Source organism: Chiloscyllium plagiosum, unplaced genomic scaffold (genome assembly GCF_037043375.1).
Source record: "Chiloscyllium plagiosum isolate Xiang-an unplaced genomic scaffold, Cpla_swu_hap1 HiC_scaffold_12, whole genome shotgun sequence".
NCBI lineage: Eukaryota > Metazoa > Chordata > Chondrichthyes > Orectolobiformes > Hemiscylliidae > Chiloscyllium > Chiloscyllium plagiosum.
In genome coordinates this window covers 25,523,899-25,546,729 of record NW_028270150.1, presented here as the reverse complement: position 1 = coordinate 25,546,729, position 22,831 = coordinate 25,523,899, and the positions used below count along the sequence as shown (strand labels likewise).

General features: G+C 39.6%; 2 protein-coding genes across 13 annotated transcripts in view; one reads left to right on the top strand and one right to left on the bottom strand.

Annotated features, from left to right (window-relative positions):
- Positions 1-4,507: 4,507 nt before the first annotated feature.
- Positions 4,508-21,745, top strand: LOC122555334 (SH3 domain-binding glutamic acid-rich-like protein 3). The gene is made up of 4 exons (XM_043701222.2): positions 4,508-4,587; positions 7,789-7,956; positions 12,438-12,606; positions 21,685-21,745. The coding sequence occupies exons 1-3, from the start codon at positions 4,540-4,542 to the stop codon at positions 12,564-12,566; spliced, it is 345 nt and encodes a 114-aa protein (XP_043557157.1). The 5' UTR covers positions 4,508-4,539; the 3' UTR covers positions 12,567-12,606; positions 21,685-21,745.
- Positions 16,771-22,831, bottom strand: part of sh3bgr (SH3 domain binding glutamate-rich protein) — a 62,614-nt gene continuing 56,553 nt past the window's right edge. For 5 of the 12 annotated variants that reach the window (XM_043701216.2, XM_087992524.1, XM_087992525.1 and 2 more), the window contains 3 exons: positions 21,005-21,034; positions 19,836-19,906; positions 16,772-18,628 (listed from right to left, as the gene is read on the bottom strand). In XM_043701216.2, coding sequence (XP_043557151.1) covers positions 19,880-19,906; positions 21,005-21,034 — 57 coding nt within the window. In that variant the 3' untranslated portion in view covers positions 16,772-18,628; positions 19,836-19,879. Of the gene's footprint in view, positions 18,629-19,835; positions 19,907-21,004; positions 21,035-22,831 lie in introns of all 12 variants that reach the window. The other 7 variants (XM_043701220.2, XM_087992526.1, XM_043701219.2 and 4 more) reach the window with 2 other exon arrangements.

Genomic DNA, 22,831 nt, shown 5'->3' with positions numbered 1-22,831 from the left:
CCCCTCATAATTTTGTAAGTCTCTATAAGGTCACCCCTCAGCCTCCAACACTGCAGGGAAAACAGCCTCTCCCTATATCTCAAATCCTCCAACCCTGGCAACATTCTTGTAAATCTTTTCTGAACCCTTTCAAGTTCCACAACATCTTTCTGATAGGAAGGAGACCAGAATTGCATTAATATTCCAACAGTAGCCTAACCAATGTCCTGTACAGCCGCAACATGATGTCCCAACTCCTGTCCTCAATACTCTGATCAATAAAGGAAAGCATACCAAACACCTTCTTCACTATCCTATCTACCTGCAACTCCACTTTCAACGAGCTATGAACCTGCACTCCAAGGTGTCTTTGTTCAGCAACACTCCCTAGGACCTTACCATTAAGTGTATAAGTCCTGCGATTGCTTTCCCAAAATGCAGCACCTTGCATTTATCTGAATTAAACTCCATCTGCCACTTCTCTGCCCATTGGCCCATCTGATCAAGATCCTGTTGTAATCTGTGATAAACTTCTTCACTGTTCACTACACCTCCAATTTTGGTGTCATCTACAACCTTACTAAGAGTATCTCTTATGCTCGCATCCAAATCATTTATGTAAATGACAAAAAAAAAGGAGGACCCAGCACCGATCCTTGTGGCAATCCACTGGTCACAGGCCTCCAGTCTGAAAAACAACCCTCCACCACCTCCTTCTGTCTTCTACCTTTGAGCCAGTTCTGTATCCACATGGCTAGTTCTCCCTGTATTCTGTGAGATCTAACCTTGCTAATCAGTCTCCCATGGGGAACCTTGTTGAACGTCTTACCGAAGTCCATATAGATCACAACTACCACTCTGCCCTCATCAATCCACTTTGTTGCTTCTTCAAAAAACTCAATCAAGTTTGTGGGACATGATTTCCCACGCACAAAGCCATGTTGACTATCCCTAATCAGTCCTTGCCTTTCCAAATACATGTACATCCTGTCTATACTGGTCTATAGTTCCCTGGCTTGTCCTTCCTACCCTTCTTAAACAGTGGCACCATGTTAGCCAACCTCCAGTCTTCCGGCACCTCACCAGTGACGATCAATGATACAAATATCTCAGCAAGAGACCCAGCAGTCACTTTTCTAGCTTCCCACAGAGTTCTAGGGTACACCTGATCAGGTGCTGGGGATTTATCCACCTTTATGCATTTCAAGACATCCTGCACTTCCTCCTCTGTAATATGGACATTTTGCAAGGTGTCGCCATCTATTTCGCTACCCTTTTGTCCTTTATGTATTTGTAAAAACTCTTTGGATTCTCCTTAATTCTATTTGCCAAAGCTATTTCATGTCCCCTTTTTGCCCTCCCGATTTCCCTGTTAAGTATACTCCTACTGCCTTTATACTCTAAGGATTCACTCGATCTATCCTGTCTATACCTGACATATGCTTCCTTCTTTTTTCTTAACCAAACTCTCAATTTCTTTAGTCATCCAGCATTCCCTATACCTACCAGCCTTTCCTTTCACCCTAACAGGAATACATTTTCTCTGGATTCTTGTTATCTCATTTCTGAAGGCTTCCCATTTTCCAGCTGTCCCTTTACCTGCGTACATCTGCCCCAATCAGCTTTTGAATGTTCTTGGCTATTACCATCAAAATTGGCCTTTCCCCAGCTTAGAATTTCAACTTTTAGATCTGGTTTATCCTTTTCCATCACTATTTTAAATCTAATAGGATTATGGTCGCTGGCCCCAAAGTGCTCCCCCACTGACACCTCAGTCACCTGCCCTGCCTTATTTCCCCAAGAGTAGGTCAAGTTTTGCACCTTCTTTTGCCGGTACATCCACATACTGAATCAGAAAATTTTCTTGTACACACATAACAAATTTCTCTCCATCTAAGTCCTTAACACTACGGCAGTTCTCATCTATGTTTGGAAAGTTAAAATCCCCCACCATAACCACTCTATTATTCTTACAGATAGCGGAGATCTCCTTACAAGTTTGTTTCTCAATTTCCCTCTGACTATTAGGGGCCTATAATACAATCCCAATAAGGTGATCGTCCCTTTCTTATTTCTCAGTTCCACCCAAGGAACTTCCCTGGAGATGTGGAGGAATTTCCTCTCTCAAAGCGTTGAGTGTCTTTGGAACTCCTTGCCACAGAGAGGTGTGGGGGCTGTGTCCTTGTGTATTTCTAGGACTGAAATAAATAGATCCTTGATCAGCAGGGGAATCAAGAGTTGTGGGTGAAAAGCAAGCAAGTGGATCAAAGGAACGCCAGATCAGACACGCTCTTATTGAATATTCCTATTTCTGATGGTCTTTTTGATTTCAGCAAATTGTATCAAGAATAACAGATACTTAGTTGGTGTCTTGGATGATCAGTAATAGTTACTATTATTATCTTTTGAGTTATTGTTATAAAGTCACAGTGTTCTGTTGCTCCTTTTAAGTGCAATACACTTCTGCAATTTCTATTGCTACTAAATACTTCATACAAGTTTAAGCCCTTACTGTTTTGCTTACAATGTACCACTGTCTTGATTTGTTGTTTGACATGGCATTTCAAGAGAAATATCAAATTCCCTGCTGGAATGAACAGAAGTGAAATAAAGCTACCATATATGATTGCTATCTGTCCACAATTTTGAAAGTCAGTCAGCCCCCATGCAAGAGATAATCAACAGGACTCTAACAGTTTTATTATTGGTGCTAGAATTCATTAAAAAAAGAAGAAAATAAAGACCGTACTTGTATATAGCATGGTATTTGGTAGAGAAACAGCCCAAATATTCTCAGAAAATGATACCCATTGCCCATTTGTAAAGACCCATTTTGCTCCTGACTTGAAGAACGATGAGATGAAAGATTGGTTAATCTGTTTTAATAGATGTTGTTAAAGAAACAATGCGGGTCAGGACTCAAGGAATCTTGTTCTTCAGGCGTTTTTTTTTTGTTTTGGAGTGGGGGGGGAGCATGGTGGATGGGATCCTTCTGCACGCACACAACAGACAGCTGGAACTTCAATGTAACATTGCTGTTGAAGAATGACACCCTCTGACCATGTCACACTCCCTCAGTGAGGTACTAAAACATCACATACACAAAAACCAGAGCAAAATGACAAACGTCACCTTTAAAAACTGGAACATAACTGTGACAGAAAGGCAAGAAGCCAAAAAGGTCATCTTCTTCTCATCACGCTGTAGAATCATGCCATACAGAAGAGGCCTAACCGCCCATGGAGTCTGTACCATCAGAAAAACATTACTATCTACCCTAATCCCACTTTGCTGCATTAGACCCTTGGCCTTATATGTTAGGAATTGCTTACCCAAGAATTGCTTACCCAAGCACTTACAATGCTTGTGAGATTTCCTGCTTCAACTACCCTTCCAGGTAGTGCATTCCAGAGGCCTACCATCCTCTGGGTTAAAAATATTTTCCTCAAGTCCCTACTAAATCTCTTGCCTTTCACTTTAAAGCTTTTTTCCTCTTTAAAACATTCTCTCTTCGAAGCTAAAATGCTCCATCCAATGAGCATCCTAGTGAATCTCCTCTGGACCCTCTCCAGTGCAGTCACAACCTTCCTGTAGTGTGCTGTTTAGAAGTGCACACGTTACTCCAGCCTGTGACCTAACCAATAATTTTGTACAGTTCCAGCATGACCTCCTTGCTCTTATTATAGTTGCCTCCACTAATAAATGCAAGTGACCGATATGCCTTCTTAACCACCCTATTAAGGCAAAGTGATGGCAGAGTGATATTATTGTTGGACTGTTAATCCAGACACCCACATAATATTCTGGGGACCCGCGTTCAAATCCCACCATGGCAGATGGTGGAATTTTAATGCAATTTTTAAAAATCTGGAATTGAGAGTCTAATGATGACCATGAATTCATTATCAATTGTTGGAAAACCCATCTAGTTCACTAATGTCCTTTAGGGAAGGAAACTTCCATTTTTATCTGGTCTGGCCTATGTGTGACTCCAGACCTAGAGCAATGTGGTTGACTCTTACCTGCCCTCTGGACAATTAGGGATGGACAATAAATGCTGGCTTGCCCAGCAACACCATTACAAATAAAGAAAAACCACTTCTCCTGCCACCTTCAGGGATGTGTGGACAAGCACCCCTAACATTCTCCTTTTTTCCATGAGCTTCCTAGTGTTGTGCCATTCATTGAGTACTCCCTTGTTTTGTTCCTTCTTCCTAACTTTGATATCCAAATTACATCTGTCACAGTTATTAGAATTATCAACTGCCATATTATTCCGATTCATATTTATTTGACTTTTAGGTATATTTCATATGATTTAAAAATAAAGTTGTGCTCAATTCAAAAATCCGTGACATTAGCGGCCGTTTTCTAAAATGAGGGTTTTTTTTGTGAAAGAGAACCTTACATAAGGGCGATACCGTCTGTATTTAAACCACATTCTCGTCTATAGAATCTCACGTAATTCTGACGGTGACGCATTTTGTGTAACGGCCAGAGGTGAAGTTGGTGGGGTCGGGGTTTATCAAGGAGCAGTCGGATTGTTTAAAGCGAAGAGACATGTCCGGAGTCCAACTGTACGTCTCCAGTGTGTCATCATCGAGAGAGGTAAATACAGTCCAGTGAACACAGGAGGCAGGAGGCCGCCGGAGGCAGTGTAACTCATTGACACATTCACCAAAATATCACCCGATTGTTAATTTCATATTGTTAGAGACATGCCTTTTAAGCACTGTTGACATTAATTAACTAAACTAGCTAAATGACGAAACGAACTAAATTATATAAATTAGTTTATTCCAAGTATTTTGAAAATGATTTCTGCTCGAATTAATCTTATAATTAGTCGGTGAGTTCTATTCCCTATTTAAAAAGGTACATAAAATCTGGGTTTCTCCATTCTCTCTAATCCGTGACCAGTCATAATTGTTTTCGAGACAGTATTAAATCTGATAAAACTTTCGCCAGGCTTCAAAAAGACATTAAAGAAAAGCATCAATTACACTGGTCAGCTCTTCTATACTCAATCATTTGGCAGGAGTTGCCCATATCCAGTAGAAACTTCTTGAGTTTAAAATTAAACGAAAGCGCTGAGATTTCTCCCAGTCGAAAGGGGGCCCTTTAACATTCACATTCTCTCAGTCCAGCACACAAACATGATCACTTCAAACACTGGCGCACTGCGCAAACCTTTATGTAAGTGAAACAGTAGCACTAATCCATCAAACCTAGAAATCCCCAGTTTGACCGCTGATCTCGGAGACAAATCGATTTCATCCAATTGACCGGTCAGTCAGTAGGGAATTCTATATTCCGTCCAGTGATTCAGAAAATGCTGCTGTTCAACACAAAAATGTAGCTGTGAGGATCGTCTTCCTTTTTGAAAGAGCTATCCCATTTTTTTTCCCACACCCTTCTCTTGTTACATAGTGCAGCAAATCATTGCAGTTTCAACTTCAATTTCAGCTGTAATTCCCCTTCTCTGAATCAGCGGCCAACGCAATTTGGTATGACAGATGGTTTAAGAAACTAAGAGCCCATAGAGAGAGGATCAGACGGACATTGTCCAAAGATCCTTGAAGACAGCAGGGTAGGTAAGGTGGTTAAGACGACATATGGGATACTTTATTAGTTGAGACATTGAAAACTAGAGCAAAGAACAATGATGGAGCTCTATATCAGGCTAGTGAGGCCACAACGGCAGTAATGTGTGTAGTTCTGGTCACTATACTATAGAAATGATATGCAGTGGAAGTGGTTAAAAAGATACTACCTGACCTGGAGCATTTCATCTACAAAGATAGATTGGAGAGCTTGGTGTTATTTTCCTTCGAGTGGAGAAAACTGAGGGGAAACCAGATTCAGGTGTACAAAGTATTGAGAAGTATAAATTGGATAGATAGAGAGAAACTTGTCCCGTTAATCAAGGATCCTTAACCAAGGGCCATAGTGTGAAGACCGTAAGTCAGAGACAGAAGGAGGCCATTCAGCTGACCAAGTCTGCACCACCATTCAACAAGATGCACTCAGTCTTTTTTTCCCAGGTTTGGGGAATTGAGCACGAGAGGGCATCCGTTTAAGGTTAGAGGGGAAAGAATAAAATGAACTGAACTGGAGAGGCAACTTTTTTTAAAAAGAAGTGTGGTATACATATGGAATAAGCTGCCAGTGGAAGTGGCTGAGGTGAGTACATTAACAACATTTAAAAGGTATTTGGACAAATACAGATAGGAAATGTTTACAAGGGTATGGGCCAAGTGCAGGGAAATGGGGTTAGCGTTGATGACATTTTGGTCGGCATGAACCAGTTTGGGCCAAAGGGCCTGTCTCCATGCTTGGGACTCTATGAGATCACGCCTGATCTCAACTTTCGTCGAATCAACTTTCCTGCTTTTCCTCAGGTTTTTAATCAATAAAGGAATCAAGTTTTATCTTAACCTTAAATATACTTAATGACCCAACCTCTGCAGTTGGCTGTGGTAAAGAATTCCACAAGTTCATTACCCTGACAAGAAATTCCTCCTGATCTGTTTTAAAAGGGTGACTCTTCTATGCAGTCTGGTCCTAGACTCTCCCAAAAGGGGAAACAACCTTTTCACATCTAACCTGTAAAGTCCCCTAAGAATACTGTATGTTTCAATAAGGTCTCTGCTCATTCTACTGATTTGCAATGCATATTGGCCCAACCAACTCAACCTGTCCCCAAAAGATGGTCACTTATTTCTGGAATCAACCTAATGAATCTTCTCTGCATTGCTTCTGACAAAACTTAAACAGGAGTCATAGTTTGTCATAACAATTTCCTTGCTTTTGTGGACTGGGGGGGGGGGGGGGGGCATTCTCTTAGGAATACTTAAATAAATTACCATTTTAATGGGGCAATTTTTGTTGACCGCCTCATAATTGAGAGTGATTATCAGAAATAAGACAGCAAAATCATTGCTAACACTATGCTTTTGAGGAAAAAAAATTCTAATTATCCTGTTCTGAGATGTTATTACACCCCTGCAGCAGCTGAGACATGAACCTGGGCCCCTGCCTCAAAGGGTAAGGATTTTAGTGAGTGGGCTCCAGCTTATCACAGCTATTAAATGCAGGGGTTGGAGGTACAGAAATCAAATCCATCTTTCCATTTGTCTCTGGATTTAGCTGGAAGACCAATAAGTGCAATAAACAGGTTAGATTGAGTAGAGGCAACTTCCTTATCCTTAAAAGCACATCCATTAACATAATCCAGTAGCCTTAGATGATAATAACTTAGATGTCAGCCACAAATTTACCAGAGGTATTGCATTTGACTTCAAATTTAAGTTACGATGAACTTTCAACTCAAGCTGAAAGTTTATTACCATATTTTTAGCCACACCTGCTGTGAACTAGTCCCTTAGAGCCTGATCGACAAAGCAAATTAGCTTTCACTGAAAAGAGGAAAAAAGTCCCGAAAGGCAAAGAGGATAACTGCACCTCACAGGGTTGTGCCGAGTCATTCACAACAGGCTGATACCACATTTAATGCTCCTATAGGGTTGAACACTAACAGATTTCAATAATTCAATATTACACATTAAGGCCAAAAGGTAGTAATATTACAATAAATGCATTTTGCACTATTGACACCATGACAAATATTCCTGGATGCGTTATAAAACAAACTTGCCTTGAATTAAAATTAAAGGGCTAATGATTCTTCAGAGAACTTCAATACTATAACACTACTGCTGAGAAACTGTATACATGAGCTGTCTCTGGATGATATGCACCAAAGATGATTTTCTATTTTAATTCTTGTTTATTCTTCACTGGTCCTAGGTCAGATCTCAACAGTCAGAAGTGGAAAGAGTGTTGGAAATAAAACAAATAAACTACAAACTGATCGATGTTTCAGTCAGTGAAGAAATCCTGGAAGAGATGAGGAATAGGACAGGCAATCCCACAGCTCTTCCACCACAAATATTCAATGATGATTGCTACTGCGGGGTAAGAGATCTTTAATTTGTTGCTACAACCAATGAAATAGAAGACTGATTTTACCAAAAACTTATTTTCAATGGAGGATCAAATCATCAGATCTCAGCTTAAAGTTCTCCTGTCACACAGCAGAATATGGGTGGTAACATTAATGGGACAAAAATACTTTAGGAGATTGACACCACTCAAAAGTAGAAAAATTACCAAATCCAGACAGAATACATAAGTTACTGAGAAATGTAGGTTTTGAAATTGGGGAGATTGTAATCACAATATATTAATCCTTCTCAGTTTTGGAAATGTTGACAGAAGATTGAAGGATTGCAGGTATTACAGGCCCCATTGAAAAACAGCGATAAATCTGATCAGTTAATCGAATGTTAGTGGCAGTGCATCACATGTACTTAAGCATACAAGGTGGAAGTTTGCAAAACTCAACTACAGCAAATGGTGAGGACGAGATGAGGGCAGGGCAGGAATATGATTGTCTGGTGACCTAATGTTTAACTCTTCATCTGGTCATTAGGTGTAGCTCTGCCCTAGATCACTCACTTGCTAAATCTTAATGTAACCACATATTTCAAGTTCAAATACTGGTCTCTACTGTTGTCCAATCTCCACAACTAACTTCAGGCCAATTAAGGGTGAGAAAAAGAGAAAATCAAGCATGTCTCAGTCCCCACCTGTCTCCTGGTTAAAGTTTTGATGTCAGTCTAGGCCACATTAAGTTTAGCTCTGACATTCACAGTGAGTGAATGCCCTGAAATTGCCCTTTCCTTTCACATATGGGTACAGTAACAATGTGCAATGACAAATTTGAAATCAGGCCCTCATTATCAAATTCATGTTCTGGAAATATTGAACTGTTCTCAGTGAAAGGAACTGAGAAAACAGGGGTTGACAGCAATATGATATAAATTGTGGGATGAAACAAAATCATGGCTCTGTTTCACTTAGCACGTTTTTGAATTAATGTGCTTTAAAGCTGTTCCAACAGAATAAACAATACGACTTGAAACAATGTAGAACAAACACATGGGCATTGTCCGACCAATTGTGAAACATTTTGTAATTGATCCTCCATTGGTACATTTAGAGTCAGAGATGAACAGCATGGAAACAGATCCTTTTGTCCAACTCATCCATGCCTAACAGATATCCCAATCTAAATCTAGTCCCACCTGCTAGCACCCGGCCCATATCCCTCCAAACCCTTCCTATTCATATATCCATCTAGATGCCTTTTAAATGTTGCAACTGTATTAGCCTCCACCACTTCCTCTGGCAGCTCATTCCATGCACAGACCACCCACTGCGTGAAAAGATTGCCCTTAGGTCTCTTTTATATCTTGCCCCTTTCACCCTAAACTTATGCCTTCTAGTTCTGGACTCCCCCACCCCAGGGAAAAGACTTTGTCTATTTATCCTATCCATGCTCATGATTTTATAAATCTCTATAAGGTCACCCCCCAGCCTCCGAAGCTCCAGGGAAAACAACTCCAGCCTATTCAACCTCTCCCTATAACTCAAATCCTCCAACCCCAGCAACATCCTTGTAAATCTTTTCTGAACCATTTCAAGTTTCACAACATCCTTCCAATAGGAAGGAGACCAGAATTGCACACAATATTCCAAATGTGGCCTAACCGATGTCCTGTACATCTGCAACATGACTTCCCAACTCCTGTACTCAATACTCTGACCAATAAACAAAAGTATATCAAAGCCCTCTTCACTATCCTATCTACCTGCGACTCCACTTTCAAGGAATTATGAACCTGCACTCCAAGGTCTCTTTGTTCAGCAATACTCCCTAGGACCATATCATTAAGTGTATAAATCCTGCTAAGGTTTGCTTTCCCAAAATGCAGCACCTCACGTTTATCTCAATTAAACTCCATCTGCCACTCCTCAGCTCATTGGCCCATCTAGTCAAGATCCCATTGTAATCTGAGGTAACCACCTTTGCTGTCCATTACACCTCCAATTTTGGTGTCATCTGCAAACTTTACAAACTATACCTCTCATGCTCAAATCAAAATCATTAATATAAATGTCAAAAAGTCGTGGACGCAGCATCAATCCTGGTGGCATTCTACTGGTCACAGGCATCCAGTCTGAAAAGCAACAGTCCACCACCACCCTGTCTTCTACCTTTGAGCCAGTTCTGTATCCAAATGGCTAGTTCTCCCTGTATTTCATGAGATCTAACCTTGCTAATCAGTCTCCCATGGGGAACCTTGTCAAACGCCTTACTGAAGTCCACATAGATCACATCCACCACTGTGCCCTCATCAATCCACTTTGTTACTTCTTCAAAAAAAAAACTCAAGTTTGTGAGACAGGATTTCCCATGCACATTGCCATGTTGACTATCCCTAATCAGTCCTTGCCTTTACAAATACATGTACATCCTGTCCCTCAGGATTCCTTCCAACAACTTGCCCACTACAGATGTCAAGTTCACTGATCTATAGTTCCCTGGCTTGTCCTTACCACCTTTCTTAAATAGTGGCACCACATTAGCCAACCTCCAGTCTTCCAGCACCTAACCAGTGACTATCGATGATACAAATATCTCTAAGGGCCCAGCAATCACTTCCCTAGCTTCCCACAGAGTTCTCGGGTACACCTTATCAGGTTCTGGGAATTTATCCACTTTTCTGCATTTCAAGACATCCAGCACTGGACATCTCTCAAGGTGTCACCATCTATTTCTCCACAGTCTATATCCTCCATGTCCTCTTCCACAGTAAACACTGATGCATTTAGTATCTCCCCGACCTCCTGTAGCTCCACACAAAGGCCCACCTTTCTGATCTTTGAGGGGAGTCAAGATTAGAGTCGGGCTGGAAAAGCACAACAGATCAGGCAGCATCCGAGGAACAGGAAAAACTCGACGTTTCGGGCAAAAGCCCTTCATCAACAATGAGGCTGGGAGCTCTATGTCATTAGTTCTGATGTGTACAGTGACCCTCCTGCTGGGCCCTCTCCCCCTCGACAACATTCAGCACCCTCTGAGACACCCTTGATCCTGGCACCAGGGAGGCAACACACTATTCTGATTTTTCGCTGCTGGCATCAGGAACGTCCGTCTGTGCCTCTGACTAGGGATTCCCCTAACACAATTGATCTCTTGGAACCAGATGTACCCCTCATTGCACTAGAGCCAGTCTAGATACCAGAAACTTGGCTGTTCATGCTACATTCCCAAGAATCCATCACCCCCTACATTTTCCAAAACAGCATATTTGTTTGAAATGGCGATAGCCACAGAAGACTCCCTGCCTACCTCTCTTACCTTTCCGAGAGTTAACCCATCTATGTGACTGTATCTGCAACTTTTCTCCCTTTCTATAACTGCCATCCATCACATCCCCTTGCTCTTGTAAATTCCTCATTGCCTCTGTCTCTCCATCCAATCCATTTACTCTGATAGGATTCACAACCAACGGCATTTATTGCAGATATAATCCTCAGTAACACAAACTCTCCCTGAACTCCCACATCTGACAAGAAGAGCATATCAGTCTACTAAAGGCCATTTTTGCTTCTTTCAGTCTGGAGACCCAGAAAATAGCACTGTCTTATTCCTCTACAGTACACTGCTCCATGCTAACTTAATACTTATGGCTTATATTTTGAAGTTTAATCAAGAGACATATCTCAGTAAAACATAAGAAATAACCCACTCTATTCACTACTGCAGACTTACAGCAAGGTCCCAAGGCTACTCTTAAAACTATTTACTTATCTGTTACTGTGCTGTGACCTCTCCCAAACAGGTACCTCCAAGATTAGTTGTGAATTTCACTTTTTAAAATTTCCCCAGACACACTCTGATACACAATTTCAAACAGCAAAGGCAGTAACTGCGCAGGTTCACCTCTGTGTCAGTTAGCAGTGTGCGTTTCTCTCTCTCCTGCACAGACCTGACCATGTGCTGCCTTTCTCTGTTCCTCTCCCTTTTAAAAATGCTGTTGTTTTGCCTTTTTTTCTCCAAAGTTCCATAACAATGCAACAGCATATAAAACAGTAATTGCCACTCCTGGAATTTGAGGAAATCACCTCCAACAAGTCAAATACCTCAAAAAAAAAAGGAGCAGCCTGTCACAGTCAGAATTTTTTTCTGTCCTCATTTGTTAGAGGTTTACTCACATTTCACAACTAGTTTGTGGCAGGTTACAGATCACCAATTGGAGTGGAGACTATAGTGGGCAGGAGCAATGGAATGGGTGTACTTCAGGTCACATGGGGTAAAGTCACTAGCCACAATGGAAATTTTCACAAATCCTCCCTCATTCCTTCATCAAGAATCCAGAATCTACGTAATGGATATATTTAAGTTTCTGGCATCCAAAACTATTTGACTGCACCCCACCCATCAAATCACCAAATAAACAGTGAAATTGTTTACTGTGTTTGAATAATTACAGAAGCAGATGCATCAGTAAAATGAGCAATTTAACTTGTCTTTTAAAATAATGTAGGATTACTGGCAGTTTTATGATGCTGTGGAGAACGAAGAGATTGATCACTTTTTAAAACTGAAAGAGAAAGAGAAGTTTGACTGTAAAGTTTCAACTGTCTGCAATGAAAATTATACTGCGGAAGGCTGATACTACAGATGGTGCATTGCACAGCTGTGTTCATTTTCTGGTAAATATTTAGTCAATGATGATAAAACAATACAATTTAAATCACAAAAATGTTGTCTCTAAACTATATTGATGACCAGTCAGGACAACTAAAACTGCCGTAATTATTGTTTTCTTTCAATAAATGAAGACTGAAAGGGGCACTTGAAGTAATTAAACTTGCAAGGTTATGGAGCTGGAATCGTTTTAATTAGATTGTTGCATGACAAGCTGGCAAACAGTAATGGCCTAAATGGCCCCCGTTTGTGCCATAAATGAAACTGGGTGCCAGAGCTGAAGGAAAAGATCTCTTGAAGGGTTGTAGCACTGGCAGAACCCCAAGGAACAAGTTGAGCAGGGTTTTATTAAGAATCACACGCAAGAGATTTTGTGCATCACGAGTAACAGCAGCCATTGGGCAATTGCTCTAGAGTGCTAACTGGCAATGGCTTTAACCTTTGCTGTTTCTGCTATGTCCCTGTTAAGTAACATATACATACACAGCATTGTTCAGAATGGATAATATAATATAGGAAAAGGCAATATTTATGAAGATGTGGGGTTGGACAGTGTGAGCAGAGAAAGGGAGAGAGAGAGAGAGACAGAGAGAAAGTGTGTTAGGCAAAGAGATAGCTGACAGTAAACCAGAGAAGAAGAACAGTTGACAATAGGACAATGAGTACTTGAAACGGGTTGGCTGAGCTGAAATCAGCCCAGTCATAACAGGAGCTGGGTTAAGGGGTGGGTTAGGGACAAGGCTAAAATAATTGAACTCAATATTGAGTCCTAAACACTACAGGATTCCCAAGAGGAAAGTATGGTGCAGTTCTTCTTCTGCTGAGCCTTGCAGCAAGACCAAGATGGAGATATTGGCCAGGGAACAGTGTTGTGTTGAAGTGGCAGGCAACTGAAAGCTCAGGATCATTTTTGTGAACAGAAAATTCGTGAAGCAATCTGTGTTTCTTCTACCCAAATGTAGAGTGGACATGATTACAGTAGGCTAGATTGAGTAAAGTGCAGGTAAATCACAGCTTCACCTGGAATGTGTGTCTGGAGACTTGGATACAGAGGAGGTAAACGAGCAAGTGTTACACCTTCTTAGATTGTGTGGGAATTTGGGGAGGTGTTGGGAGTGGAGGAGCAGTGGATCAGAGTGCTTGGGAGAGAACAGCCTCTCTAAAATGCTGACAAAGGATGATGTGCTGAGATTCTCCTGCAATTTGTTTTGCATGTTACGCATCCACTATTCTTTGTTTTATTAAAGAGAAATGGAAAACTTGCTCATTAAGACAATTGAACAATTTAGAAAAAGCAGTCACCAGGATTAATAACATGCCATAGTTTGCTGTCAAAAAAGGGAAAGAATATCAGTGCTCACTATATTTATGCATGAATACAACAGCAACTTTGAATAAGGGTCAGATAGATGAGTAAGGTCAAAAGTTGATGTCCAAGTCATGTCATTCTGTTGCTAGCTTTTAAAAAAGACATTGGGTTGCCTGCCTCGCTATTCTGTTGAACTAAACATGAAGTTAAAACCTTGTCCTTTTTTAGTCTAAGTAACTATTTAATAATGTGATGGATGTTAATTACTGCAAATAAGCCACAATGGTGCTGAAAATTAATTGCTACAACTATGGAGCCTTTGTTCAAGTTTCAGTTCTGTTTGGATGCTGAAATACTGTGAAATTTAAACTTAATGTTTCATTTTCTATTTTCTTTCGCTTTCTTTCTCTCTTCCCTCTCTCCCCCCCGAATTAAATGGTTTCCTTCCCCCTTGATTTCTGTTTCCATACCTGATTTGGCATTACATTTTCTAATTAATGAACAATTTCTTTCCAGTTCTTATGCTGTTCATTTGATGTCAATCTGATTCCTTCAAAGAGAAATAGTTTGATTGCTCTGGTCACTCAGGTTCAAAGACATCCTCTTATCCTCACAGTCATTCTTGACTCTCACTTCCAGCAATTTAATAGTCAAAAATATGAAAGGGCGCACCCAATTAATGGCAGACACCGACAAATGCCCTCTCACAACACATTTTTTTAAACACAGATGATACCACTTTAAGAACTAGATCTATATGTTACATCTTTGGACAAATTATTACTTATGATCATCAGATCTCTGAAAACACCATATGAATGAGAAAAATGCATCTAGTTCTTACAACTGGTTATAAAATTCCAAGTTCATCATCCATATCAAGAAGTGCTTGATTCACTAAAATTACAGTGCAGGTATACTGGCATAAATCCTTAAAATGAAGATCAAACAATAGGGGATTTTACCAGGTCAGAGATTGTGTCTGCACCAGGGAAGACAGCAGGCTAAACAATCACAACTGCTCTACCATTCGATCAGTTAGCTCTTTGTCTTACAGTAATTTCATTTATATCACAAAAATGTCAGATTTTTTGGTTTGTTTAATTTCAAAGCTGTTAAAGCTCACTTTAAGGGTCAGTAGGTGAAGGTACTTCCTCATGCAAAATTAAAAATCAGAAGGTTCTCAGGTTTCATTCCCTCTACACATGGAGGTAGACAAGCTCTAACACAGCAGTACTAGGCTGCTGCTTTTAGTCTCAACGTCTTAGGTCAAGGAATAGAAAGATTCTACAGTGTTCTTGGTTCCAACTGCCATTCACAGACTTATTTATTTGTTTCATATTGGCTGATGACCAGAAGGGGCACAGCTGTAATAATCTCAGTGTAAAATACTCTGACAAGACTTGTACATTAGGAACTGCATTTAATAAGCCTCGGGAGAGGAGAGAATTTGTTAAAACTTACCATGCTCATAAAGATCACAGAGAACACGGCTTTAGCTGATGTTAAAACAATTATCACTTTGCACATATTATAAATGAACATTTAAGATACTTTGAATGGAACACAACATTAAACTGGAATTGCTGTAAGAAATAGTGAATGGAGGGACTAACTGAATGTGAATCTAAATTATCAAAATGTTAGATGTCTCCAATCTTCATTTTGTTATAATTTGCATATTGATGTAATGAGAATATTTATCTGAATTCAGGGAACAAGTCTTTCACATCAAACTAGAGGCTCATCTGCAAACATGCTGCTGTAGATCAGGATCTCTTCGGAACCCAGAGAATTAAAAGTTATTAAAAAATACTGACATTTGTAATTTTTTGTTATCCAAATACTTTTAAACACAAAGGACAAAGCTAAAAATCACACAACACCAGGTCATAGTCCAACAGGATTAGTTAGGAAGTACAAGCTTTCGGAACCCTGCTCCTTCATCAGCACAGGTACATGATGAAGGAGCAGCGCTCCACAAGTTGTACTTCCAAATAAACCTGTTGGTCTATAACCTGGTGTTGAGAGATTTTTAAACTTTGTCCACCTCAACCCAACACCAGCACCTCCACATCGTGGATACAGAAAGGAAATACACTAATGCCTACACCATTAAGTAATACTGCTGGGTGGAAGGGTATTCATAAAATAGTTGTTGGTTTGCCTGTCGAACTGTTGGTTTGAATGCATACTTTTCGTCACCCTGCTAAGTAACATCATCAGAGAGACTTCCGATGAGGTGTTGTTGTACTACTCTGTCCTTTATCTCACCTGGTCTGTTATGGTGGATTGTGTCATTTCCGGTCCTGCACCACAGTGGCTCCTATACCCGGATCCATTTCTACAATGTCTGTTGAGCGTGTGCCAGTTTGAGAACCAGCCCTCTAGGAATTCCCGTGCGTTTTTTTGGTTAGCTTGTCCCAAGGTGGTTACATTATTCCAGTCGAATTGATGGCCCTCCTTGTCAGAGTGTATGGAGATGAGTGAGAGTTGATCATGTCAATTTACTGCTAGTTGGTGTTAGTACGTTCTGGTATCTAGTCTCCTTCTGGACTGTCCAATATAGAGTTTGTGGCAGTCACTGCATGGCATTTTGTATATTATGTTGGTTCTGCATGTTACAGGTATAGGGTCTTTTGTCCTTGACAGCAATTGGCATAGTGTGGCTGTGGGTTTATGTCCTACCAAGATCCCGAGTGGTCATAGGAATCTTGTCATTTCCAAGAAATTCCATGCAGTGACTACCACAAACAACATTAAACAGAGCAGGAGGAGACTGGATACCTGAATTCCCTAACACCAACTGGCAGTAAAGTGACACGACCAACTCTCACGCATCTCTGTATGCTCAGATAAGGAGGGCCATCAGACTGGCATAACGTAACCATCTTGGGACAAGCTAACCAAAGACACCCATGTGAATTCCTAGAGACCTAGTTCTCAACCCGGAACACTAATCAACAGACATGTAGAAATGGATCCTATATATGAGTGGAGCAGGACCAGAAATGAAATAACCCACCATAACAGACTGAACATAGAACATTACAGTGCAGGACAGGCCCTTCGGCCCCCGATGTTGCACCGACCTGCTATACCAATCTGAGGCCCATCTAACCTACACTATTCCATGTACGTCCATAGACTTGTCCAATGACGACTTAAATGTACTTAAAGACTGGGTGAGATAAAGGGCAGAGTAGTACAACACTTCATCGTAAGTCGCTCTGATGATGTTACCTAGCAGGGTGACGAAATGTATGCATAAAAACCAACCAGCTCGGCGGGCAAACCAACAACTGCATCCACATTCCAAACTACAAATATTCGCAAAAACTGTTTGTAAAGCTTTGAATGATAAAATGTTTTGGTGATAGGAACAGAGCACATCAAAGGAGGGGGGTTATTATAGCTTTTAGACATGGGAATAAAGAACATTATGGCTACATTTCAGAAGCAGCTAACAGAGTAGTATCATTTAGCTGTGAAGGTTGTTCCAGTAGTTCAAATTAGCGAGTGTTCCAGGCAAAAACCTCCCTAAAGGAGTACCATTCAGTTGAAGTGAAGATCTGATTCATTTCCTAACTAACTTCAATGCAGTGAACTAGCAAGAGGCACAATCAGCAAACTATTCATAATGCTGTGGTTACTGCCCACCAGTGCAAGTCAAAAAAATCAAATTCAATCACTACCCACCACTGCCATCTTTAAAATTAGACAAGGGGCAAGTGGTGCATCAAATTTATGCACTCCACTCTTCCTTTAATATAAACTAATAAAGATAAGAACTGTCTGGTAGAATACTGGGTGAAATATTTACCTGATATCCTGAGAAAGGACAGAACAACTGTTTTTCAGGAGTCTTTCTCTCCCTAAGCAGACTTCCATTCACAACTGCTACATGAGGCTGATTAGAATAGTACACACACAAAACACAATGAGACAAGGAGCAACCCAGATCCCTGTTTTAACATGAAAGTGGTATCTGATGACTAGTTCTGGATCTTGGGATGGACATTTGAACACCAGCGAAAATAAGAGTCAATCAAGTCTTTCCAGGGAAGTTGTGGTTTAACCTATTTTCTTCTGCTTAAATACTGGTATAACACCAAAATGCTCTACTAAAATGAAATAAATCAGGTGAGGCAAGAAAAGAATACAAGAAGATTTTTTTTACAAAAATTCATTGCATCATTTGCCAGTAATTACTCTCTCTCCAACATTCACAGTAACTGATTTTCAGTGAAGGGAACATTGGCAAAAAAAGGAAACAGGCAACTTGGCATAATTGCGAAAATGAGGCTAAACTTTGCAAACATTGGCAGTTCTTATGCTGAAGATAAGCTTCGATTTAAGGCTTCAACTGGCAGCTTCAGGGAGGAAAGTTTCAGGTGTTAAAGGGGCGTTTAACCATGCCGTATTGTGGGGAGTGCTTAGATCAGCTTATAAAAACCCAATTTTGCTTCTACAAAGTCCATTTGTTCAAGCATATAATCAGCTAATCATCTACGAACAGAAGGAAAAAGGTTGATTGTGAATCAATATTTGCAAGAAAAAGAGTAGATGTATCAAAGCTACTCCTTTATAGAAATCCATGTCTATTTCTGAATTGCAGATCTTCTTGGGCAATGCCAGCATTTTTTATTGAGGTTACCACAGGTGGTGCAATGTTCAAATTCTTCCACTTATGATTTCTTCGCAAGAGCTTCAGCTTCCTAAAAGAAGAGGTAGAGGATGGGGGAGGAGGAGGAGAAGAAAAAAACGGTTACTTAAACACTAGTACTGATACCTTTTATTTTAATGTAGTTTCCAGTGATGCCACTTGTTAAATGTATTGAAGGGCTTACTGCATAACAAGTATATTCTCCCAACAAAACAGGAATTCAAACTTATTGTAATGGACAGCAGTTCTTAATATGTGAATAAATTCTTCTGATTATTTGCTGTGTGAAAACAACAACAGTGAACATTTAAAAATTTCACATTTAATTGGATCCAAACATCTGATAAGTGCAATGTTTGGGTCTGGGCACAATAGGAAGTATAGAAAGGAGGACATCTTTCAACCAGATGTTTCAATCCCAGTAAAAAAAGGTTCCTCAGTTTTATACAGACACAATTCTACAGTCTTCAACAGATCAATTAATATAGAAACTGCTCCGATTAGAAATAACATTGACAAATGAACTTAAAAATTAGAAACTGCTTTCACATGCTATCCATTTTAACCCTTTTGTGAAGATCCAATCGAAACACTAACTTTGCACAGTACAGGGTAATCATAAGAGCTTTTGTTTGTGTTGTCATTAGCTCCAATAGTGATAGACCCTCACGATAGATTATTAAAATACTGCCATTAGGCAGATAGGTAGCTGAAGAACAAAGGGTTACATTATTCAGTACAACACATCTGGAGTCTACGACACTGGGAACCTTGGAAACAAAACAGAGAAAGCAAATGCATAAACCTTGGGTGAGTAGAGTGCAGGCACAATATGCAATACAGGTGCTAACATGCTATGCAAGGCTTAATCTAATTTCACACAAAAGAAGTTCTTCAAATGTCAAGCGATTATGAATGAAGGGAAATGGACAAGCTGACAGCCAAATAGCTATGAACATCAATTAACTCCAAAAACTCCATTCCAGCAGACTAGCCCTGGTAATAATGATGAAACTCTATGTAAATAAATCATCTACAATACAAATTCAGAAACAACCAAAACCCTTCAAATGGAGGATGCTTGGTGAGATTAGTCAATATTATGTAAAATATATACTCAGTTTGTTAGTTGTTTTACAGATAAATTGATATACCACCCACTGAGGCAAATTGTTATCTCAGATCCAAAAAGCAATGTCAACAGGCAAATCAATTATTTTTCATGCTTGGTCTGAATGCTTGAATTATATTCTTGTTACCTTAACCCCTTACAGATGAAATCATATAGAAGCATTAACATTTTTTAAGATTCATCCACTTCATCCTCTTCCTATTTAACAAATAAAGAAAAAGGAAAAATAAACACAAGGCAAATGATTGCAGTGTCAGAGACTATACATCCTGAATAAAGATCTTTCAGCCCAATGTGCTTGCAATGGTCATCAAGCTATCGGTCTATCCTCATCCCATTTTCCTGCATTTGGTCTGTATGTTATGGTGCTTCAAGTCCTCATCAAAATAAGTCTTAAAATGTCTTGAGGATCCCTGTTTCTGCCCACTCTTTTAGTGAGTTCCAGATACCACCACCCACAGTGTGAAAACTTGTTTTTCCCCCTCAAATTCCCCTCACAGCTCCTGCACCTTATCTTAAAACTGCACCCTCCCAAGTATTGATCAGTCTACTATGGAGAAAAGTTTCTCCCCATCTATGCCCCTCAATTTTGTACACATCAATCCTGTCCCCACACCCCTCGTCCTCAGCTCTGAGGAAAACAATCCCAGTCTATCTAGTCTCTCTTCATAGCTAAATCACTCCATTGCAAAGTTAAAAATCACACAGCACCAGATTATAGTCCAACAGGTTTATGTTGAAGCACTAGCTTTCGAGCGCTGCCCCTCCAGATCACTCCAGCACAGATAGCATGATGATCACAATGACACACAGTCAACTAATTATAACCTCCTTGCTCTTGTATTCAATGTGCTGACAAACAAAGGTTACCCAATATGCCTGTTAAGCACCTTTCCTACCTGTCCTTATGCTTTCAAAGATGTACAGACATGCACACCAAAGTCCCTCTGATTCTCTCCAATTCCTAGGGTCCCACCATTCTTAATGTATTTTCTTGCCTCAAAAAATGCACCACCTCACACTTTTCAGGATTAAATTCCATTTGCCATTGTTCAGTCCATCTGATCAGACCATCTATAATCATCCTGCAGTCTCAAGGCTTGCCTCCTAGCTATTTACCTTGCCATCCATTTAAGTGCCATTGTGAAATTAGTTGAATGTAAAGCAATAAAAAGGAGCACATAGTCACCATTTAAACTAAGCATCTTAAAATACAAACAACCAAGATTATGAAAATAGTTAGATAACGTTTTTGAAATTTCTATTTGTTATAATTGTAGGGGTTTATACAAGTACCTCAGTCACTGGTTGTTCTTCATCCTCCTCCTAAACACATTAGAGTGGTAGTTGTGAAGAGCGAGAAAGAAAATGGAAGAGGAAGAAAGAAATGACTTAATTTAAAAAAAACAAAGTGCACAACAGAATCAAAGAAGACTTCAGAAAATAAAGGAGAGGCAAGGAAGCAATGGATAAAACTGCAGTAAAAGGAAATAATGAATATGGATAGAATAGTCCAGTATTTTCTTTCGGAACAGACTGATGCCACAAACATCTAGTTCTAATTTTACTCCCTCAAAAACACATTCAATCTTTCATGTTGCAAACAGCGAAAGGTAGGGCACAGGTGAACATTTAAGTGTTTGACTGTTCAAATTTCTTCTTTCACAAACTGAATAGTTTGTTGACTATGGCTCATGCTTTGATTTTGAAGAGCATTATTCAGGAATACTTAAAAGTTTAGACATGCAATTAACTGATTAAGTTTGCAAACTAATATTATGAAAAAAAATTACATACTCAAGGGCAGACAACTCCTAGTTATCCCAGAACTGTAAAGTCAATGTATCGTAGTATATTTAAAACACTTTTTGTGATAGGCTGGTGGCTGGGGCAGGTGTGCAAGCTTCATTATTGCAATGGAATAATTCTAGAAACATTACTTGTATTCTTCAGTTTTAATACCTTTTCGTTTTCAGTTTTCTCTAGACTGAGCAATCAGGACATGGAAATTTATGATTTTTCTCTAGACAGATGAAGATTACTGAATGCCAAGTCTAGCACCACAGCTGCCAAATGATTAAGATCAACTGGATATAAAACCTTAATCCTTGCTAGTCTTTGTGAAGTAGGATTTAAATCTATGTTGTTAAGCAATCATCAGGGAAGCTTCAAGTTTAATTTTAATCCCATTCATTCTCCATTGAAGGATAATTATACATACTAGACTCTAACATTTTCAAGGAATGTTGCTTTGGTAAACAATGATATGACTTTACACATTATTGATATGCTCAGTGTCTACATGCATAATGAACATTTGGACTGATAAGAAAAAAAAAATCCAGAAATAACATTCCTCCAACTACCATGAAGTCAAAAGAGTGTATGGTTATTTTAAGAGAGAGGTGCCTTTTCTAAGCTGAGAGGTTGTGACAGCACATGTGTCTGTGACTAGCTGACAGAGAGCATGCTGAGAATTGATAACATGTAACAATCAGCTTGGAATTGTGTTTTGATGTTAAGGCAACCGTTTTTGAATTTAACCAATTAATTTAAATAATGTTCAGGATACCAAAAATCAATTAAATTTGAATTTGATTTTGATTGGTCCAACATTGTCAATACAATGAGAGGGTGAAAAAAGGGCTTTTTGAAAATTAGTCAGAGCAACAGCCATCGAACACGAGAGCATTTATCATCTGAAAGGCCTCTCAAAGAAATCTCTCAAAGGCACCAAAAGGTACCTTTTCCAGTAAAAGCAGTAAAAAAAAGTTAAGACAATGGTCCAGGGAGAAAACAGCAGAATTGGAAGGACGGAAGGAAGTAACAGACTCAGAAGACCAGAAGGAAGACAGTATAACAGACTGTACGGACTTTGACAGATTAAGTTAACTTAATGTTTAATAATTGAGATATTGGAGCAGCATTTTAATAGTTGGGGTCAGATAGTGATTAGTTAAGAAAAAGGAGGCTTGGGTTTGTTAATAGTTTTTGTTTAGTCTTCACTGTTAGCATTAAGTTGTTTTTTATTTAGACAGTGGAAATCGGGAGTTTTCTTTCACTCACACTTGTAGCAGATTACAAGGCGAAGAGAGCTTTTCTGGAGTATTAGTTTTAATTAGC

What these genes read in the sequence shown, in the direction of transcription:
- LOC122555334 (XM_043701222.2), top strand. Translation starts at nt 4,540, where the DNA reads ATGTCCGGAGTCCAACTGTACGTCTCCAGTGTGTCATCATCGAGAGAG. An exon ending in GTGTGTCATCATCGAGAGAG is followed by an intron (nt 4,588 to 7,788) that starts GTAAATACAGTC and finishes CACTGGTCCTAG; the next exon opens with GTCAGATCTCAACAGTCAGA. An exon ending in ATGATGATTGCTACTGCGGG is followed by an intron (nt 7,957 to 12,437) that starts GTAAGAGATCTT and finishes AAAATAATGTAG; the next exon opens with GATTACTGGCAGTTTTATGA.